At 46.3% G+C, this 14,824-nt stretch overlaps 1 protein-coding gene across 1 annotated transcript; it reads right to left on the bottom strand.

Annotated features, from left to right (window-relative positions):
- Positions 1-2,309: 2,309 nt before the first annotated feature.
- LOC140898998 (C->U-editing enzyme APOBEC-1) lies at positions 2,310-9,469 on the bottom strand. Its single transcript, XM_073313710.2, has 5 exons — positions 9,238-9,469; positions 7,303-7,330; positions 6,607-7,007; positions 5,450-5,571; positions 2,310-2,799 (listed from the first exon to the last, which is right to left on the bottom strand). The coding sequence occupies exons 1-5, from the start codon at positions 9,257-9,259 to the stop codon at positions 2,689-2,691; spliced, it is 684 nt and encodes a 227-aa protein (XP_073169811.1). The 5' UTR covers positions 9,260-9,469; the 3' UTR covers positions 2,310-2,688.
- Between the last annotated feature and the right edge of the window lie 5,355 nt (positions 9,470-14,824).

A 14,824-nucleotide genomic window follows, 5' to 3' on the forward strand; every position in this document is an offset into this window, starting at 1 on the left:
GAAATCTACACTGAAAGTGCTCTTAAACTGAACATGTGCTGGGTCATCATCTGAGACTGCTATAACATGAAATATATGGCAAAATGCGGGTAAAACGGAGTAGGGGGACATACAATTCTCCGCCAAGGAGTTCAGTCACAAATTTAATTAAGGCATTATTTTTTTAACGAGTGTCATGAGCACGGAGGCATGTCCTCTGGAATGGTGGCCAAAGCATGAAGGGCCATACAATTGTTTAGCATATCTGGCACGTAAATACCTTGCAATGCCAGCTACAAAAGTGCCGTGCAAATGCCTGTTCTGCACTTTCATGACAAAGAGATTGCACTACAGTACTTTTATGAGGTGAATTGAAAAATACTATTTCTTCTGTTTATCATTTTTACAGTGCAAATATTTGTAATCAAAAATAATATACACTTTGATTTCAATTACAACACAGAATACAATGTATATAAAAATGTAGAAAAACAGCCAAAATATTTAGTACGTTTCAATAGGTATTCTATGGTTAACAGTGCAATTAAAACTGCGATTAATCGTGATTGATTTTTTTAATTGCAATTAATTTTTTGAGTTAATCGTTTGAGTGAACTGCGATTAATCGACAGCCCTAGTTATGACCAGAAAAAAATTCAGATATCATTACTATTTAATACATGTTATTCCCCACTTACAGAAACACTATAAAATAGCATTATATTGAAATGTGAAACAGTATGGAAATTCTCAGTTATGGGCACACTGAATATTAATTCATGTTCACTGATAAATTTAGCACTAGAAAATTAACTCTTAAAAATTAAACATCACTTGGTCAGTAAAAGCCACTACAAATGCTTTTCAATTTAGCTGACTCCCAAGGGAGTGATTCTCTCTCTCTCTCTCTCTCTCTCTCACACACAAACACACACACACAGACACTGTTGTCATGAGTTCCTCTCACTATCTTGCCAGGCTTTGGAACTGTGGGATGATTTTATTAAATGTTATTCTTTCTGTTTCTATTCCTGGTCACTAAAACTTCAGGGATCAAAGGGAACTGCCTCATATCTGCCCAGTGTGTCATCTGGAATGTAAGGGAGGTGAAATGAGAAATATATCAGAGTTCTATATAGGGACTCCTGCGGAGGTAACTTAGGCACACAGAGGACACTGTAGAGTCTTGATGATCTCTCGTTAGGGATGTGGGAATCTCCCAAAATTCTCATGGGTGCGTAACTGAGTGAGAGACAGAGATATTGTAGGGAATGAAAAGAGAGGGAGGACGGATAAAGGAGACAGAGAGGGGAGAAAGACACAGACAGACATATAGAGGGGGAAAATTTCACTTGAAACTTGTAGCTTGTTTTTTCAGCCATAGCTTCCATGGCAAATCCACTTCAAAACACTGGGCCCTACAGCACCTGTAGCTGCAAGAGCAGGAAATAGAGTTGCTCTGAGTCTCCTGCTCTTTTCTCCACATCACCTTCCGCTGGGAGAGGCCAAGAATGGAATAACTGGGAGCTCCCTAACCCCAGCATCAGTCTGCTGGGAGATGCTACAATTACAATAGCTGCAGAGATTCTCTGCAACAATTTGCTGTCCTTGTACACTGCCATATCTTCTTTATGTAAATACATGTTAATGTCTGCATATATATGAAGTTCTTATTTGTAGGATGCGGTCAGCCTTCCATGATCTCACAAAGGAACACAATATATGGAGTGTGAGGACCACGGGAAAGCCTAGAGGAAAATTTAAACACTGGTAAAGCCAATTTCTGGAATGTCAATTCATTTAAAGAACTGCCCCCACCACTTAATCAACTCTTAGAACAATCTGTGATGCCATACATTGGACCATTCTTATGTTAGCACTGACCAGAGATTATTAAGGAGTACCATATGATTTACATTTTGAAAATGTAAAAAAACAAACAAACAAAGGCAGTGCTTCCTTATAGATATTTTATTCAAATGTTATGTTGACAAATGACACAAAGTAATATCTAGAAATCTACAAGAGAAACATAATTCAAAGAAATAACCGCAGAAAATAAATCCTCTCTAAGATCTCTATATATGTTATTGCATAACGAGTTAGTTCCTTATAAACTGCTTACACAAAGCAAATCTTATAGTTTTATGTTCCCTTGGTGAAACAGCATCGGCTGCAGAATAAGCAAGATACTCTTGTGTTAGCTGTGATGGAATAAACACGTACAAAGGTGCTAACACGACTCAGTCACTGTGCAGAATTAGGAACGAGGAGTACTGGTGGCACTTTAGAGACTAACAAATTTACTCCTCGTTCTTTTTGCGGATACAGACTAACACGGCTATCGCTCTGAAACCTGTACAGCATTACACATTTAAACAGGATTCACTTTTCAAAAGGCTACAAGCTGAAGCAATGGCAAGGAAATGGCTACGAGTAACTAAATCAAATTGAAATGATTAAACATTCTAATGGGCTTTCAGCTCATGCAAGAGCAACCCACCAACTGAGAAAACATGCTGTGATCGCAAAACAGTCACTCTCTTGCACCCATCCTCGCTGCATCCTCTTCCCCTCCCCCAGTTCTGGAGTTTTAATGTGGGTGATGTTTCCTGTCAACTGGTTTCTGTTGCTTAGCAGCTGATGGCTGGTTCAAGACACTCACGGCTTCCAGAGACTGGCTGGCTGCCCAGGCCAGGATACTGGCGGCTAATAGGGATTGGCTGATGCGAGCGCTCTTTTCTGTTTCTTATTTACATGTAGGCTGAAAACTGGAGGCTGGTTCCTACCTGATGAAATTGTTAAGCAAGAGGGAATGTCCTGGTGAGAAAAATGGGAGCTGAAGTTAATTTCTTTTCGGGAGGTTGGCAGTTTAACATTTGCACTCTAGACTCACTCTGGGATTTAATGGACATGGCAGGAACTCACTGTAAATGCAATCACCATGCTTCAAATCTCATTCAGAACCAGGGTGAGTTGAAAGGAGTTCCATGGCACGCTTAATGGTCACAGGGAGTCATTAGTACTGGTTGGGAGTTTTCCAACTAAACATTTTTCATCAGAACATGCAGATTCATCAAAACCAAAATGTGTTGGAGAAATATATCAATTATGATTAAGCTTTTGCCAGGAAGGTTTTCTCAAGGCCAGAATGTCATTTAAAGAGGGAAAGACAGAGAGAGGATGCCCTTCTAGAATAGCCAATAGCCTGGTGGTTTGGGCATTCACCTGGGATATAGCGGACTGAGGTCCAACTCCCTACTCTGTCTAATGCTGAGTGGGGACTTGAACCTAGGTCTTCCACAGGTGTGCTCTAGTCACCAGGCCATTGTCTTTTTGCAGAGGGTGTGCTTGCTTGCTTTCACCTCCTGGGAGTGGTTATAAAAAAATTTCAAAAGGCCTCAGGATTGTTCCAAAGTAGAATGAAAGGAAATCTTGTTATTTCCCACAGAACAGAAATTCCATTCTTTGACCAGCTCTACTCATCATGCACTGATTATAGATTACATATCAACTGCTGACACTGGTGATTTGGAAATGGAGGAGACTTTAGGGGAGTTCAATGAAACATTCAATGGCCCCGTTACTGGGAGGGAATATATAAACCCCATCCAGACATTGGCAAGGAAAGGGGTTAACCAGCTCTGGTTGGGGGATGGGAGGCCTGACAACAGTTTTGCTAGTGTCGATGGGCCCTGAGAGAAGGATGTGCAGTGTACAGCTGGAAGTCGAGTATGCAAGGGAGGGTCAGGAAGAAAGGTCTCTAGGTTGAGGACAGGATCTGAGAGAAGAACTGGGGGGTTTCCCTCTCTGGAACTTGCCTAGCCATGCTCTAGACCAGGGGTTGGCAATCTATGGCACGCGTGCCAAAGACGGCACACAAGCCGATTTTTAATGGCACGCTGCTGCCTGCCGAGTCCCAGCCACCGGCCCCGCTCAGCCCGTTGCCGAACCCAGGCCGGGACCCCGGCAGGCAGCAGCAGCGTGCCATTAAAAGTCCTGCCTGCCCCGGCCCGCTCTTCTCCTCCCCCCTCACCCCCTCACACACACCCAGCCCTCTGCCCTGATCCCTGCACCCCCCCACACCTTAGCTCTCTGTCCTGATCCCTGCACCCCCCTCCCACACACCCAGCCCTCTGCCCTGACCCCTGCACCTCCCACACACCCCAGCCTCCTGCCCTGACCCCTGCACCCCCCATGACCCCAGTCCTGACTCCAGTACCCCTACACATACCAAGCTCCCCCACACCCAATGCCCTGACTCCTGCACCCCCCTCACATACCCAGCCCCCTCACACCCGATGTCTTGACTCTTGCATCCCCCACATTCCCACTCCCACCCTGAGCACCAAATAGGAGCTCCTGCACCCCCCTACCCCCACCCCACATTCCCACCTGCACCCCTCGCACCAAATGGGAGCTGCCCAGGTAAGCACTCCACACCCAAACCTCCTGCCCCAACCCTGAGCCCCCTCCCTCATTCTAGCTCCTGGCCAGACCCTACACCCCAACCTCCAACCTATTCCTTCACCCCCAACCCTGTGCTCAGTGCATTCCCAGCCTCAGCTCAGTGCAGAGAGAGAGAGAGGAAGAGAATGGGCTAGAACCAGGAAGAAGGTAGGTACCCACTCTATGTGGGCAGGGCCAGGATCCCAGACCGGCAGTAGGCTGAGTGGGGCCCTGGCTGTCAGGAGCCGGCGGACGGAACCCCAGACCGGCAGCAGGCTGAGTGGCAGCGGGCTGAGACGCTCAGCCCACTGCCGGTCTGGGGTCCCGGCTGCTGGCTCCGCTCAGCCCACTGCTGGCCCCTTGCCAGCCAGGGTCCCGGCCACAGGCCCTGCTCAGCCTGCTGCCGGCCTAGGTGAACGGAACCCCAGGCTGGCAGCGGGCTGAGCGGGCCGGTGGCGTAAGATCAGGATTTTAATTTAATTTTAAATGAAGCTTCTTAAACATTTTGAAAACCTAGTTTACTTTACATACGACAATAGTTTAGTTATATAATATAAAGACATAGAGAGAGACCTTCTAATAAACGTTAAAATGTATTACTGGCACGTGAAACCTTAAATTAAAGTGAATAAATGAAGACTCGGCACACCACTTCTGAAAGGTTGCCAAACCCTGCTCTAGACCTTTGCTTTATACTTTGGCTGAGGAAAACCCTGCTGGTGTTTGTCTCTTAAAAGGACTGGACACTTTTTACATTTATACAGCTTTGCAATAAAGCAAACCACAGAGGTGTTTTTTAAATGCGACAAAAGATGTGAAGAACCTTTTCCTGTCCTTTTAGCAACCCCATGACCTCATTTGGGAATCACTGTACGTTATAGCTCAGCTGCAGGAAAAACTCTCACAGAACCAAGGAGATTTCGAAGGAGGTCAAGGAAACATCCAGGTCAGAAAATGGGTTCTGCATGCGACTGTGGATCATTTCTGGATGCACTTTCCCCCTCCCTAAAGTTCCACTGACCTGAAGGATGGACTGGAGTTCGAGAGAATACAGCATTATCCATGGAGCGAAGTGCCTGGGCCAATAATCATCTTCATACTTGTCCTCATCATCGACAAATGTTCTCCAACAGTCATCATAATCTGGGAAAATGGACCTATTCACTTATGAGCTGAAGGAGACATCAGTGGACTCAGCCCACTCAGAGATCAGTCAGGCACAAGGGAGCAAGGCCATGCATTGGGCTTCTGCCATGGAGACACATCACCCTTAGGAAGAACCAGCTGACGGAAGCCAAGGATACACTAGCATTTGGAACTCATGTTCTCCTGGCTTTTTCCATCTTTCTGTCCAGGGGAGGCCTCATTAAACCTGCCTTGCAATATTTCCCTGACTTATTCACCTGGGACAGGTCATTTATGTAAAGTAAGAGTAAAATATCATCTAATTCTTCATAATTAGTAGCAACAGCACAGCATCTATGCGTGAGTCGATTTCACACTGGGGCTGGATTAAAGGTGGCTTCAAAGACATACCCCTGCATTTAAATATAATGGTATGTTCTAAGGGGAAACTGACAATGTGGAAATGTGCCAGACTGACTGCACCATGAAGGAGGCTGGTGTTCTTTGTTTATACTCTGAATGGAACATCAGAGACAGTGGCAGCCAAACCAGCTTCACCCATGCACATGGGCTCACCAATTTGCACTGCCTCAGTTCTGAGTTCCCATCTCTAGCAGTAAAAGGGGCTTTCACTCTTTACAGCTCATTCATGCCTCAACCTCTGTGCTGAGACAAGGGGATCAATAAGTGCCAGCAGGGATGGAGATTTTAGTGATCGTCACCTGCCCTGCTAGGAATTTGCCTGCAACCACCAGCTCATTTCACATAAGCCACAAAATGGCTATCGGATAGTGTTTTTCCGTTACAGACCTAAAGAGGCAAAGCTCTGCATCCCATTGCACAATCCCCCCAAGACTTGGGGACAGACTGGAATTGTTGACCCAGAAGTGAAGGGTTCCATAACTCATATACAACTTCAGCTGGTCACTGACCAAGGATGAATTGGAACCAGTGACCTAGAGGCAAAATGCCCCCAGTCCCATCCCTAATCCCCTCTGAACCATCCAGATCCTGTAACCCCATGAGTCATTACCTGGGAGGTTTAGTCATTACCTGAGAGATCCATGACTTGGATGGACACGCCGATGTTCATCAGGCTCCACAGACCCTGACGATTGTTTTCCTCTTTGTGCCAGTAGAGCCGTGCTACATAAATGGCTAGACTCAAATTAGGCATTTTCTCCAGAAAACCTATGATCTTCTTGCAGCAGTCCCCACAGGGACTCCAGGACATGTAACAGGTGATGGAGCAGTGGACAAAATGATCATATCTTAGCTTTTTACAGACATCTTTCAGGAAGTACTTTTCAGCATGCTCACCGCCGGCACAACGGATCCATCTTTGCCAGCGCCTTCTGCAATAGTTCCACTTGATTTCATAGAGAAGGTAAGTCACACTTGAAAGGACACTTGGGTCATAATTCTTCACAAATGCCTTCTGCCGTATCTTCCACCTGAAAGACATCCCAAGGAGTCACTGTCTGCATCTGTATCACTAAGAGCTTGCCAATCACAGCAAGTTAAAAATGAGAGGGATGGGAAGGAGGCACAGATAAATGGAAAGGGAACTCACAGAAGGATAGAGGGAGACTTAGAGATAGTGATGGAAGAAAAGAGAGAGAGGTAGGGAAGAAGGAGAGTTAAATCTGATGTCACACTGATGAGACGGGAGTGAGATCTGAATCTTCCCAGCTCCCACTTTGCCTGTAAATCTTGTGGAGGATGTGGGTATGGTGCTTTCATTCTCACCCCTGTGTGATGCCTCTGCATACAGGATCTGTGGGAAAGAGAATAGAGTCACCTGGTGCACAGAGAGAAACATAGGGGAAGAGAGAAAAAGGGAGGCCTCCAAATGCATCCTCCCTGGGACCATGTGGCCCACAATTGTTCCTTCTCAATGGACAATTCCTAATCAGTACTCCTGAGAAAAGCAACTCCCTGCTAATGTGAAGTATCCTGAGGATAGTGGAGGTGGATAAGGGGTCATTCTGGCCCCCAATATGTCTATTAATTTAACCATGAGGGAGGGAAGGAGAATGCCCATTACTTGCTATGGAACAATGAAAAATCATTATTATTAATAAATAATAAAATAACAACATTAATAATATCTAGGACATGGTCCAAAGTTCATGGAAATCAATGGGACTCAGGCCCTCAAATTGTGACTTATAACTGTAAGATCCCACCGATGCCCAAATAACTGTTCTTTCCTTTCTTCTTTTTTTAAACTTTTCTTTTATTTTAAAATGTGGATGCTGCCAGTAATATGTTTGAAACTAAAATTAATAATAGTGTTTTTAAAATGGAGATTTCTCAGTCAATTTGCTCACGTTGGTTCTGTTTTGGAACAGAATAACCATCCCTTGTTATTTGTATTGAGAGTCTCAGGAGACAAAACAGGATTGACATGCTATGGGAACACAGAGAGCAAACTGCACAGGACACTTCTAAACTTCTCATTTCCTCCTCAGCAGCAGGAGTTAGTAGTAACAAAGAGTCTGTATCTTTAAAATTGCATCATCGGCACTTTCTTGTCTGCCATTTTCAACTCAATCTGAGAGCCCACACTCGGGCATGCGGTCATCGTCAAAACATGTCCAGACATGCAAAGACACATACTCAGCTAGGGTCTGATTCAAAGCCCATTGAAATCGGTTAAAAGACTCCCCTTGACTTCAATGGACTTTGGATCAGGCCCAGAAAGAACACATGCACATACCTATAAAGAAATTGCACTAGTGTAACTATTTAGTTACAAAAAGAACAGGAGTACTCGTGGCACCTTAGAATAACAAATTTATTTAAGCATAAGCTTTCGTGGGCTACGAAAGCTTATGCTCAAATAAATGTGTAGGTCTCTAACGTGCCACAAGTACTCCTGGTTTTTTTGCGGATACAGACTAACACGGCTGCTACTCTGAAACCTGTCATTATTTAGTTACACTGGTGCAAGTTTTCTAATATAGATAAGCCCAGACAGACAGACAGAAAGATAGAGACACACACAAAAATCTGAGCTCTTTGAGGGAAGATGGATCCAATGGGATATACTTTTTTTTTTTTTCAAAAAAAAAATTTCTATAACTTTGTATATGTACCTCTTGTAATCTGCAACCTAGACTGCATCAGCTCTGCTGTATTCTCTCACCTTGTGTTTTTGTAAGAAGCACTTCTTTGGTATTTAAGCAAGAAAATCATTTTATTGTCAGTTACTTTATCTTTATTAAAAAGTTAGTAACTAAAAATATAGTTTGGTTATAAATAAACTCACACAGAGAAACAGACTGGAGGTATCTATTATATAGTATATACATAGATTCACAACAGCCGTACAGATGCACATACATATATATGCCCAGAAAGTCATATAGGCTTTAACACATATAAATGCACACTTATACTTTAAAAAGAAAAGGAGTACTTCATCGGATGAAGTGAGCTGTAGCTCACAAAAGCTTATGCTCAAATAAATTGGTTAGTCTCTAAGGTGCCACAAGTCCTCCTTTTCTTTTTGCGAATACAGACTAACACAGCTGCTACTCTGAAACCTGTCACTTATACTTTATAGATATAGACACACAAGCACACACATATATATATATATATATATATATATATATATATATATATATATATATATATATATATATATATATTTACACACACACACAGCATCTTTACCTCTGTTCCAGCCAGTGGCCATGGCTTTCAGTACAGCCTCCCAGGCTGTGTCCTGTTTTACTGGGGTGTGTTTCTCCCTTTCAGTTTCTATTCCTGAGAACAGAAACACTGGATTAGAGAACCCAGCACGCTGACCCACACTTTCTCATTAATTTCAGAGAGCATCCTGCCCCAGCGCTATTCCTCCCCTGCTCTGTACTGCCTTCACCCAGCACTGCCTGGGCTCCCTGCCTGTACCTCCACCCCACCCTGCAGCACTTCATATCTACTCCCTGTCCTGCCATTGGCCACTGGGCCCAGGCGACCCCACCCCACCTGCACTCCCATTGGCAGAAGCAGAAGCAAAAGTAGAGCAGATGTAAACTGCATTACTTGTGTGAACCTTCTTTCCCCTCTTCCCCTCACTTTCCTCCCTGGGTTTTTCGGGAGCTGGCAACACTTGCCTGTATGACTGGGCACTGGATGCCGTTGACAGTAAAGAAGTATCCCAAAGGTGATGTTGGACAGGAGAGAATCCTCTATCTACCCCTCCGCTGCAGTCCTTTTATTTGAAAAGGAAACTAAAGTTGGCCGTGCCTCCACCTGGCTGGGTCCGTCCTGTATACACGACGACGTGCCTTGGGAGCCTCCAGGAGTAAACCTGAGCTAATCTGTGCATTGGGTCTAACTCAAAAATACCAATTATAAACAGTACACACACAATCTACACTTAGATTAGAGTTAACACAGCTTTACTTAACGATTTAAGGAAACATGCTGTAACAGACTTCAATTAAATGTCCCAACTAATGTAAATCAGCAGGGGGGAGTTCGATAAATCAATTAACAAATACAGTTTACAGCAGTAAATGAAACATATCCAACTTGCGTTTACACTGCCACCCTTTACCCCACCCCGGACCTCTGGATTTCAGAGTTGTAAATGCTGGCGTGGGTGCACTTGAAGGTCCTGAAGCTGAGGACAGCACTCTGTTGCTCCCCTAAATCTGACCAGCCAAGGCAACAAGAGGCAGAGTCATTCCAATCTGGCATCTTTCCAAGTGGCACAATTCGTCGAAGCCCCAACAGGCTTTCAGCAGCAGCTTCTGGCTTTCTAATGGCAGCTTCTGGTGTGGACAGAGCTCCATCAAGCAACCTCAGCTTCTCTCCAAAATGGAGCCCATCCCATGCTCTCTTTGCATTTTCTGAAAGTGGAAGGCAAATGCTCTCTCTCTTTCTCTCTCTCTTTCTCTCTCTCCCCAAGGCATCATGGGAGGTGTAGTTTCCTAGGCTGGATTGCAGTGCTCAAGATCTTCGCAAATGGAACACTTCCAATTAAGTTCAGAGGCCTCACAGAGAGAGAGAGACTGATGTACATGTGTAAGCGGGGGAATGCTCTGGCTGTGAAAAACTTTCCTGGCTTATACACTACCCCGGTGAAAGGGGCTAGCAAAAGCATCTGAGTCCTTGCTCCAACTCCCTTTACCCAGAGGCCTGCCTGACTTCAAGGATGCTCCTTCCACTCTCCTGTGTGGCAGAGTCCTCGTAACCCTAACGAGGCTGGGCCTGGGATTCCTGGGAGGCTTGACCCCTTAGGACAGGGTCGAGGGTGTCCTCACTCCAGAGTAATCTCTTCACATCAGACACTTCCCTGACCCACTGATCATTACATATAGTTCAAAGCATGGGCTTTGGGGAGGCCCCACCCCTTCTGCCCAAGGCCTCCCCCGCCTCCCGCACACCAGAACCCCGAAAAAACACACACACCCATAAAAGGAGAAGCCCTGAGGGGCCCCCAGGATGGGAGGAGCCCCAACCTGCCCACCCCAGCTCATTGGGCTGAGCTGTCGCTGCCGCCGCCCTCCGCCCAACCCACTGGCCTCCCTGAGCACCAGGCCAAGCCTCCAGCCTTCCCGAGTGCCAGCCCGGCCCTCGTGCTGGGCCGAGCCGCCAGCCCCGCAGCCCCCCACTCCTCCCCACACACAGTGGGGCCGAGCCGAGCTGCCGGCCCCTTGAGCGCCAGCTCTTCCCTCCCCTGAAGGCCCCCCCCGCCAAGCCTCCAGTCCCAGTGCCCAGCCGAGCCTCCTCAGTCCACCAGCCGCTTTCTCTCCATGTCCCTCCTCACTCCCCCGTCCCAAGGAGGAGGGATGCGGCGAGCAGCGGGGAGGCGGTGGGGATCTCGGGGAACGGCCAGGGCCAGCGCGGCCCAGGTGTCCAGTGGCGGGTCAACGGCAGCGGCAGGGAAGGCGCCGCCCATGGCTCAAAGCAAATACAATTTATGAAACAGCTATTGTCAAATAATAAGGGGAAAATGGGAAAGGTTAAAGGAAAACACGTCACCCCGCTCTGTGGCATGGGGACACCACAACCAGCATCTCTGGGAGATAAGGAAAGTTCACAGTCTGTTCCTCACGCCTCCCAGACTTCCTTCCCAGACCCTGGCTGCCCTGTGCTGATACCACGGGTCAGGCACCTGCTCTGGTGGTGGCCACACGCCCTCAAGCTGTCGGGAACAGGACCCTTCTCCTCAGTGTCAGCCCCCGCCGTCAGGGTCACGATCTCCCTCCTGTCTGGCGATGGCTCCCTGCGCTGGGCTCTCTGCTCTGGGATCTCTCCTCGCTCTCCCCCACCGCTCAGCGCACCCGGCTCCGGTGACTCGGGGCACAGCAGGCATCTGCTCCCCAGTTCCTGGCCTGCAGCTCCCGGCTGTAACTCAGCTCTGTCTCAGGTCCGCGTGGCTGGGCTGAGCTGCTCCAGGCACCTGCTCCCCAGCTGGTTCTGGCTGATGCTGCTCGGGTTCCAGCCCAGCTCTGCCTTCGGGGCTCCTACTTCTCCCGCCCCCCTGGTTCTGGCTGCTGCTCCCAGCTCACAGGGGGGATGGGGCCCTGGGCTCCTGATGCCCTCCTTGACCTACCTGCCCTGTCAATCAGGCTGCTCTGAAGCACTGGCCTCTCTCCATTGGCCCTGGGGACTGTCAGCCTCAGGAACTTGATTTCTCATTGGCCCTTCCCCTTTGTTTTGGTACCGGGAGAGGGGAGGGCCAATCAGAAAACCCCACGAAGTTTCAGTAAGAGGCCAACAGTCCCCTTACATTCCCACTTGCTAAAATTCTGTCAGAGCCGGAATGTTCACACCAGAACATCCAAGTCTCATATTAGGGCTGTCCAGCGATTAAAAAAATTAGTTGCAATTATTCACACAGTTAAACAATAACAGAATACCATTTATTTAAATATTTTGGATGGTTTCTACATTTTCAAAGATATTGATTTCAATTACAACACAGAATACAAAGTGTACAGTTCTCACTTGATATTTATTTTTATTACACGAATTTTCACTGTAAAAAACAACAACAAAAGAAATAGTATTTTTCAATTCACCTAAGACAAGTACTGTAGTGCAATCTCTTTATCATGAAAGTTGAACTTACAAATGGAGAATTATTACAAATGGAGAAGTACAAAAAACCTGCATTCAAAAATAAAACAATGTACAATTTTAGAGCCTGCAAGTCCGCTCAGTTCTACTTCTTGTTCAGCCAATCGCTCAGACAAACAAGTTTGTTTACATGTGCAGGAGATAATGCTGCCCGTGTCTTATTTACGTCACCTGAAAGTGAGAAGAAGGTGTTCACATGGCACTGTTGTAGATGGTGTTGCAAAATATTTATGTGCCAGATGCGTTAAAGATTCGTATGTCCCTTCATGCTTCAACCACCAATCTAGAGGACATGTGTCCATTCTGATGACGGGTTCTGCTCGATAACGATCCAAAGCAGTGAGGACCGATGCATGTTCATTTTCATTATCTGAGTCAGATACCTCCAGCAAACAGCTGATTTTCCTTTTTGGTGGTTCTGGTTCTGTAGTTTCTGCATTGGAGTGTTGCTCTTTTAAGACTTCTGAAAGCATGCTCCACACCTCATTCCTCTCAGATTTTGGAGGGCACTTCAGATTCTTAAACCTTGGGTCGAGTGCTACAGCAATCTTTAGAAATCTCTCATTGGTACCTTCTTTGTGTTTTGTCAGATCTGCAGTGAAAGTGTTCTTAAAATCAACAACATGTGCTGGGTCATAATCCGAGACTGCTATAATATGAAATATATGGCAAAATACTGGTAAAACAGAGCAGGGGACATACAATTTTCCCCCAAGTAATTCAGTCACAAATTTAATTCACACATTATTTTTTTAACGAGCGTCACCAGCATGAAAGCATGTCCTCTGGAATGGTGGCCGAAGCATGAAGGGGCATACAAATGTTTCGCATATCTGGCACTTAAATACCTTGAAATGCTAGCTACAAAAGTGCCATGCAAATGCCTGTTCTCACTTTCTGGTGACATTGTAAAGGAAGAAGAAGGCAGCATTATCTCCTGTAAATGTAAACAAACTTGAGTTGTATAAGTGACCTACAGTCAATCAAACCCTAACCCTGCCCCTTGACCCCTTAAACCCTGCCCCTTTACCCCTTAAGCCCTGCTCACCTGTCACCAGAAGCCCCGCCCCAGGGGGTATTACTTCCAGGGTCAAGGCGACCACATGACCGGAAGCGAGGTGTATCATGTGACCCCTCTAAGAACTCCTTCCACTTCCCTCTACCAATCAGGATGGGATATGTCCTGATAGGACCACCCCGAGAGGAGATTTTACCAATCAGGGTGAGTTATGGGGCAGGGTGACCTGTCTGGAATTGGGTTGTGTGACCCCTCTAAGAACTCCTCCCACCACCCTCTACCAATCAGGAGGGGTTTCAGCCACTAGGGACCACCCCGAGAAGAGACTTGACCAATTGGGGGGAGTTTGGGGGGGCGGGGTGACCCATCTGGAAGTGGTTTGTGTGACCCCTCTAAGAACTCCTCCTATCACCCTCTACCAATCGCAGTGGTTTCAGCCACATAGGACCACCCCTAGAGCAGATTTGACCAAAATAGGGCTGGTTCTGGGACAGGGTGAACCGCCCAGAAGACGGTTGTGTGACCTCTCTAAGAACTCCTCCCAGCGCCCTCTGCCAGTCAGAGCTCAGCACTATCATCCCATAAGTCCCAGCGCCAGGCAGAAGAGGCCATCTTTTACCAAGAACATGTGTTTTAGAAATCATGGAAACATGGACTCCTTCACCACCCCCGTGAGAACTTTGGACTTTGTTTTACCCCAGAGGATCTTCGAACATCTGCAGAGAAAGCACTACTTCAGTGACAGTTCTGAGGAGGAGGAGGGAGCGGCCGAGGGGAGCCCTTTGGCCCAGCCGTTGATGGATACGCCGGAACCTGAACCCGAAACCCAACTGCTTGTGAGACAGCCCGATGTGCGTGGTGGCCTTTTACTGTGCAAAATGTGTTTTAAACTGGATTTTAAAAGTGGATTTTTAAAAGCAGTTTGGTTTTTATTCTGCAAAATGAGATGTATTTTAAAGTGGTAGAAATAAACTCAAAACCTGTGTTTGTTGTACAGCCTGAAATGAATTATTTTGTTTTAAAGCTATGACTTTTTAAATAGAAAAACATCCTAATGAATATTCTATTTTTAAGTTTACTAGACAGTTTCATGTGTTTTATAATAATAATGCCTGCTTCACAGTACGGTCAAAACATGACATCCTTAGA

This window comes from Lepidochelys kempii, chromosome 1 (assembly GCF_965140285.1).
Source record: "Lepidochelys kempii isolate rLepKem1 chromosome 1, rLepKem1.hap1, whole genome shotgun sequence".
Classification (NCBI taxonomy): domain Eukaryota; kingdom Metazoa; phylum Chordata; order Testudines; family Cheloniidae; genus Lepidochelys; species Lepidochelys kempii.